The sequence below is a fragment of the Gossypium arboreum genome, chromosome 8, assembly GCF_025698485.1.
Source record: "Gossypium arboreum isolate Shixiya-1 chromosome 8, ASM2569848v2, whole genome shotgun sequence".
NCBI lineage: Eukaryota > Viridiplantae > Streptophyta > Magnoliopsida > Malvales > Malvaceae > Gossypium > Gossypium arboreum.
This window is the reverse complement of record NC_069077.1, coordinates 1,380,099-1,388,141: the sequence shown is the minus strand read 5'-3', so window position 1 is coordinate 1,388,141 and position 8,043 is coordinate 1,380,099. Positions and strand designations below refer to the sequence as shown.

Sequence of the window (8,043 nt, the reverse complement as noted above, 5' to 3'; positions counted from 1 at the left end):
AACTCGGACTCAACTCAACGAGTTCGGACATTCGCATCCATAAGTGAACTCGGACTCAACTCAACGAGTTCGGATGCTCAACCATCCTAGTGACATGTCACTTGTATCCTAATCTATTCCTAAGGTTCAAACGGGCTTTTTCCTCGAACACTTATCCTTGCCGTCTTCCGTAGAATGCCGAAATCAATACTCGGTAACAATTATATTTAACAAGTAGCTCGCATAATTTACATATTATTTGAAATTAGCCACAAAGCATACATTTCATAATTAAATTCAGCATAGCATATAATTAACATCAATAACTTAAAAATAACAATTATGCTACTTTATTTACACATGAACTTACCTTGGTACCAAAATACAAAGATTTTGCAATTTAGTCCACAATCTTTTCTTTTCCTCGATTGAGGTCGATTCCACGTCTTTCTTGATCTAAAATAACACATTTAGCTTATTTAATACTCACATTATCAAATTAATCCTTAACTCAAATTTTGGCAAAATTACAATTTTACCCTAAACTTTTGCATATTTACATTTTTGCCCCTAGGCTCGGGATTAAACTTTATTCCTTATTCTTATGTTTTACAACATGCTGATCACTTTTCTCTTCTATGGCAACATCAAATTCTCACTCTAACATGTACTTGTGACTATTAGGTATTTTTCTTGATTAAGCCCTTTTACTCGTTTTTGCTTAAAATCGAGTAGTACAAGTTGTCTAACATAATTTAAAACTTCATATTCTATCATAAAACATCAAAATACACAAATTTCACCTATGGGTATTTTTCCAAATATAAACCCTAGGTTAAATTATTGCTAACATAAGCTTTATCGAGTTACGGGATCTCAAAACGTAAAAATCATTAAAAGCGGGCTTGGAATCACTTACTATGGAGCTTGGAAGCTTGAAACAAACCCTAGCTATGGAGAACCCTTGAAATTTCGGCCTAATGAAGAAGATGGACAAAATTGGCTTTTAATTTTGTTTTAATTCATTTTAATAACTAAATGACCAAAATACCCTTACTACTAAACTTTCCAAAATTCCTTCCATGTCCTAATTTGTCCATGAACTTAAAATTGGTCAAATTGCTATTTAAGACCTCCTCATTAATATTCCAAAACAATTTCATACTAAAAACTTCTAGAATGCAAGTTTTGCAACTTATTCGATTTAGTCCCTACTTTCAATTTAAGCACTTTAGGCATAGAATTTCACCACGAAATTTTCACACAATCATGCAATCATATCATAAACATCAAAATCATTGTAAAATAATTATTTCTATCTCGGATTTGTGGTCACGAAACCACTATTCCGATTAGGCCCTGATTCGGGATATTACAAACTTAATATATGTATATACAGCGATCTGTTCTTTTAAATTATTTTAAAGAAAAGATGGTCTTTGATTAATGATTCACCTCGAAGGTCTTCTTTAGAGATGTCATATCCTCTTTAAAGGTCAAATTGAGCATTGAAAATTTTTCCCCTCGAAGGAGTTCACGGTGACATCGATGATGACAACAATGACGATGATTTTGGGTATGGATTATTGCAGTAATCCGTACATTTGTAAATTTCATATGAGAAATCTCAAATTTAGTAAAAAAATCAGTAAAGATAATTGGATATTTGAATTTACTATAATTACGAATACCATATTATTTTAATCCGAAATTAAATGAAAAAAATATTATCCAAAAGGTTTCAATTTCTTAATATAGTATACAAAATTCATGATCATGCGTCACAAACCGAAACTTTAGTCAAGCAATCGTGCCGCCTTAAACTCTTAATTTCAACTTCTCTAAAATCCAGTTTGGCATATTAGCTATTAGAAATCCCAGAAATACCTGTAAATTTAAATATATCAAATAAATATTTTATATATTAAATTAGTGAGAATAACTTAAAAATATTATATATTTTTTAAAAATATTTAAAAACCAATGAACCGAACTAGTGAAATTCAGCTCAATCATCTTTGGACATTTGGTTCGGTTTTCTAAAAACCACACTACTACATGACAACGACAATTTTCTTCTCAAAACCGATCCGGTCTAAACCGTTATTATATATCCTTATTTTTGGATTTATTAAAGGGTTAATTCTACTTTAAAAAAATAATAGGGTTAATTTTATCAAACATCCTCAAACTATAAATCAAATTTTAAATTGATCCTTAAACTTCAAAAAATTTTTGAGTTAAACTCATAGTTTGAAAATGTATTGTTGAGGGAGATTGGCTCCTTCTGGAGAAACCTTCGAAATATCATTTTTTGGACAGTTGACCTGACCCCCAATAATCAAATGTATTGTCTCTATGTTAGAGTTTTGTCCCGAGCCTTTGCAGAGAGTTGTGTACTATTCATAAAGTGGGTACCTCGATTGGTGAAAATAGATACATGCAAGACTCACAAAAAGAGTCAGTATAAGGCGTATGAATAATAATGGAGGTATTTGGGCATCCCACAGCTCGAATCACTAACTAAGGCTTAAAGGCAACATGTTCACATGCCTTAAATTGACGCATTTATCGAGTCTTGCAGGTACATATCTCTACCAACCAATGCGCTCCCTCCGTCAAATTTACATGGCTCTCCGTAAAGGCTTGAGACAAAATCCCAACACAAAGATAATATTTTCAATTGCTAGGGGTCCGGGTTGACTACTCGGAGGACGACACTTTTAAAACTTCTTTTAAAAGAATTAATGCCCTTCAGTATATCGAATACGATATTAACTTTTAAAATCTATAATCTTAAGGGATATTTAAATCAAAACAAATAATATATTTTCAATCTAAAAATCATATTTATTGTGATTGCAATTTTACCTGAGCTGCGCCAATCATATAAATCACTGAATATTGTCGACCATGTATTATCATGTCTTCCAATACTGCAATGGGTATTGTAAGTGAAACACCAAGCGAAGCAACCAAAGGGGATGTCCACACAACACCTAATGCCCTGTAAGATAGGATCTATGTCTGAATTAAGAACATGCAGATTCCGGTGCCGGAAAATTTAGTAAATATCGTCGGAAAAGGCATACCAAAAATAGTCTGACAGGAAATTCCCAATGAAACTGTTTATGATAATTATCTCTTGTAAATTGGTCGATCGAGGAAATGTGAACTTTGGTTCAATCCCAATAGCAGTCAATGGCCATGCTGAAAAAAGATAAAAATCACATACACTAAATCATAATATCGATGTCATAATTATGTTTGTATTTTACATTTAAGTAAATTTTTGTAGGTGAAAGTAATTGTCCAAGTGCTTCTATTATAGGGATTGAATCAAATTAGTCTCAATTTAATCTTTGTACTAAATTGTAATAGAGTTAATATTTATTATTTAAAAAAATATGAATTTAATTTTATTTACAGTTCAATCCCAAACAAAAGATTTCATTTGTATAACTATATAAACCTTTTAAAATATTAACACTGTTAAACAATAAATAATTTTTTTAAAAATAATAAATGTTAACTCTGTTCAAATTTGACCATATTTGATTCTTTTGAATAGTAAAAGGATTAATTTGATTCGGTCCCTTATAATAAACTTGCCAAATACATTTATCAAATTTTATATATTTGAAACTGTGTATTAAATACATATATTTCAACGTAGGGGCAACATTAAGGATCTCAAAATTTCGTGTCCCTTATAAAAAACTGTAGAATTATAAATAAAAGGAATGGTAAAATTGCATTTCAGGCCCTCTTACCAAGCCACCAAAGCGCAACAAATGTAAATACTCCAATATAGCCAAACAACTTCTGCATGTCTACCTTTTCTCCTTGTTCTCCAGAAAATTTCTTAAGCAAAACTGCAACGTTTTTTTTATTTTAGTTAATTTGAGGGGGTCTTTTTGTTGCTAATTAATTTATTTTATCAACAAATTAATTAAAATTTAATAATATGGTTGAAATGATAGAACCTGAAAATAGTCCATAAATCATTGCTGAGAGCATTTCCAAAAGATTTCCTACAGTAACATGGTTTTCGCTTTTAAAAAAAGGAAAAACGAAACACTGTTAGCAATAGAAAGGAAATATAATATATATTATTAGGATTTATTTATTTATTTTTAAAAAAAATATTTGTATTTGATGTATATGTCAAATATGTATTTAAATATTAAATTATAATACAAAAAAAATTAATAAAAAATTCTTTATAAATTCGTGCTAGACTCTGATCCCAAGCCTGTATAACGTATAATAAAATAATTGTCACCTTGACTAGTTGAGTGTGATCTAAATTTGATAATTTGACTCAATCATCTTAAAATCAAACTTGACCCAATCTGGTTTGACAATAAAAAACCAACAATCTTGTTACATATCGTTAGGATGACACAAGGGACTAGGTTCACGGGCAATATGTGCAAACCACCCGAATGAACTCCTCGTAAGAACCCTTTGGCTTACAACTTGCTTGACAAGCGGACCTATTCCTTAATAGCCACACCAAATTCTAACTACCACGTTCCATCTAGATGATTAGAGCACATCATAGTACCACTCTACTTAAAACCTATGACACCAAACCACTTGGTCAACTTGCTCCTGACCCACCAATAGCAACTCAACACGTGGCATCTTGGACAAGGACAACATGTATATAAGGGTGCGAGGCCTAAAGTCGAAGGTAAGTCGCCTACATCTTCTCTCCTACTATCTCACTCCCAACTCCATCATCTCCTCTCTATCTTCTACTCCAATCACCCTACTAGACAGTTCTATCCTGTCTTAAATAAGGTGAAAGGTGAATCACTCATATCCATCATCTATTTTTTCTTGTATCAATAAATTTAAATCCATTCAACCAAATTTAAAAATATTTAAATTTAAGACATTCTAATAAGGACAACCTTAAATAATATAAAATCACAATAATTTCACCAAAAAAAACCCTAATCTCAAAAGTAAATTACTTGAATCTAAAATTCACCCCTAGTGGAAAATTTCTAAACCCGTATTTGATTCGATTCAAATTTCGAACTAAACAAAAACAAAAGTGTAGATTTGTAATAATATATGGAGGGAAAAAACAGTACTTGTTGTTAGTGATTGGTTTTGATTCATTTAGGGGCCACCATGTGTCTCCAAATGCAGTCATGGCAACACCTGTAATGCTAATGACGACTGAAACTACATTCACGGCATTAATGGAGTCTTGTCCCAAAATTGCACCGAATATTAAAGTGAAAAGCCCTGAAGTTGAAGACAACAACGTTGTATTGGCAACACTTGTTCTTGCCAGTGCAGCATTAGTTAGATACTGAAAAAGAGGAAAACAAAACAATGAAAGATTTTAGAAAGGTCGAATTATAACCCCAGTCCTTGTACTTTTCGTACTTTATAATTTAGCCCATCTAGGAATTTAGTCTAGCTTAAAACTTAAAAAGAGAAAGACCTCTTCGGTTACTTTTAATTTTTTATATTGAACAAATTAGTTTTTTTTTTAAAATTAGAACAATTTAATCACTACTAATTATAGCTAAACAAGGGTCTTGGTCCCGTTAGCTAAATAGTAGGATTGTATTTTTATCCTCTTTTAAAACTAAATAATTCAAATTAGTCTTTTCTTAGCCCTTTAGTTAAAATGAAAACTTTCAATTTCAACCCTCTCAAAAATTAATTATTCATTTTTAACACATAATTTCTAGCTTCATCTCAGTTTACACACACGAAAATTTTTTTTAAAAAAAAAATTCCAAAATTCGAAACTCAAACTCGGAATTTAATTCGGGTAAAACTAGGTAACAAAAAAATATGGAAAGAAAAACAAACAAGTTTGTGATTCGAACCTCGGTTGCAAACCAAATGGGAGCCATGCAAAAGCCAAATGCTACAACTTGCATTGCACTAAGCATTATTCCATCATTCTTTTGGGATTCCATAATATCATTGCTTTCCTCTTTCGTACCAAGTTCTATGACATGATCCGGCAGGGTTTTAAGGTTGATTCGGTGCTTGTCGTCTTGTTGGACAGAGGGATTTTGAGGGCCTTGGAGACCTCTAAGAAGCTTTAATAAGAAATCTTTAAAGAATGCTAATGGAAGATAAAGGGTCAAGAGGGAGGTCCCAATATATGATACTACAAATGGATGCTTATAGTCTTCAAATACACCCTGCCAAAAACAAACATACATACAACTGCAAGCAATGATTTAAGCTTGAAAAATCTAAGAAATTGCAGCAAAATCAAGGGCGAAGCCAGGAATTATGTGAAGGGTTGAGATAAAACTAAAAAAGTTGGTGAGATAGGCTAAAATTTTGGGAGAGGTCAAAATTGTAATCTTCCATTTAAAGAAGGCAAAAAAAATTAAATTAAACTATTTATACTAGAGGTACTAAAAGTGGAATTATACCATTTTATAAAAGGCTAAAAAGGCCACACCGTCTAATTTTTTTTTATTGGGAAATCTTAATTTTTATTTGTTAATTTTTTAAATGTTTTAACATTTTTATGGAATTTTAAAATTTATTTTTTAGTTTTCTTTTAAAAATACATTTAAATCTTAGAGCTTCTTACTCTTTTTCTTGAATTTTCCTTCTTTTTAATTTTCATAAATTTTAAAATTTTTGTTTCAAATTTTAAAATACATTCAAAAGACCTCTCTAGTCTTTTACAATTTCAAAATTAAGCAAATTGGTCCCTATAAAAAATTGGAGCAATTTAATCCTGTCAATTTCAAAAGTGAGCAATTAAAGACAATTAATCATTAAGTTAATATTTTCAGTCAATTGTACATAATTTTGACTGATATAGTAACAAATTTAGTCTTGATGTTTACAAAATTTGTCATTTTGGCCTTAGTTCTAAAATTTTCAATAAATTCAATCTTGACATTTACACATACGTTACGGGATAAATTTGTTAAATTAGGGCCAAATTGAAAAAATGTGTAAACTTTGAGGGATAAATTCATTATTATATCAATCAAAATCATGTCCATGGAAAACATTAACGTCGTCATTAATTATCCTTAGTTATTTGCTTTCAAAACTGACAGAGATAAAATTGCTTCAAATTTTTTTTGAAAAGGACCAATTTGTTTAATTTTGAAATTTAAGAAGGAATGGAACAAAACTATTTAAAAAAAAAAAAGAAAACATCATTTATTATAGAAGGAAAATCCCAGGAACAAATGAACCATCATTTTCAACAAGGGAGAAAATAAGAAGAGATAATAGAGAATATTGATGGGTTTTGGACTAAATTAAAATAAAATGAACCCCACAATTTTATAACCAAAAAAGAAAATTGTTTCACTGGTAAAGCTAGAAAAACATGAACAAAACATTGAAACATATTCCAAGAAATCTTTTAAAAAAACAAACAAAGCCATAAAATAATAATTTTTATTAAAAGAAATAAGAAAAATTATTTTAAAAAAAATTGAGAAAAACGAACCTGAGTGACCTCTGCAGAGGTAACCCACATGATCACAACACAAATAATCAGAACCAATCCCACCATATATTTCCATTCCATCTTCTTCTCTTCTTCTTCTCCTTAGAAACTATACATACATACATACATATATAAGGTTTTGTTTATAGCCAAAGAATTAAGGAGGGGGTGATAATGGGAGCTACGGCCTAATTTATTAGGTCCTTAACAAAGAAAAAAGTTTATGTTAATATGGTAGTGAGTATTTTTATGGAGGATGTTAAATTTATGGGTAAATTTCGGTAGAGGTCATCTAATTATGATTTTTTTCTTTTTGATCACTAATTCTATGCTAAAAATTGTGATTTAATTTATATATATTTATTTTTACTTAGTTTGATTCTATTTTTATAATTTCATTATTTAATTTAAATACTTAATATTGTTAATTATTTCAATCAAAATGATGATGATATCAATTTTCTTAAGAATATTATTCCAACAAAAATTATTTTATTATCATAAGTTCAAGTGGATGTTTTAAGAAAAATCCACTTGAACAATTTTAACTTATTTTTATTGTTATAAGACTGCCAAATAATTTTTTTAGTTTC

General features: G+C 30.0%; 1 protein-coding gene across 1 annotated transcript; it reads right to left on the bottom strand.

Moving 5' to 3' along the window:
• Positions 1–1,611: 1,611 nt before the first annotated feature.
• On the bottom strand, positions 1,612–7,614 carry LOC108468378 (uncharacterized transporter C405.03c-like). Its single transcript, XM_017769266.2, has 8 exons — positions 7,451–7,614; positions 5,841–6,164; positions 5,088–5,311; positions 3,966–4,033; positions 3,753–3,854; positions 3,072–3,189; positions 2,851–2,986; positions 1,612–1,866 (listed from the first exon to the last, which is right to left on the bottom strand). The coding sequence occupies exons 1-8, from the start codon at positions 7,529–7,531 to the stop codon at positions 1,798–1,800; spliced, it is 1,122 nt and encodes a 373-aa protein (XP_017624755.2). The 5' UTR covers positions 7,532–7,614; the 3' UTR covers positions 1,612–1,797.
• Positions 7,615–8,043: the final 429 nt, after the last annotated feature.

Excerpts from the sequence above, each read along its gene's own strand:
- LOC108468378 (XM_017769266.2), bottom strand. The coding sequence starts at position 7,531 with ATGGAATGGAAATATATGGTGGGATTGGTTCTGATTATTTGTGTTGTG. Across the intron at positions 5,312-5,840 it reads CCATTTGGTTTGCAACCGAG|TATCTAACTAATGCTGCACT; the intron begins GTTCGAATCACA and ends CCTCTTTTTCAG. Across the intron at positions 4,034-5,087 it reads AAACCAATCACTAACAACAA|CGAAAACCATGTTACTGTAG; the intron begins GTACTGTTTTTT and ends TTTTTTTAAAAG.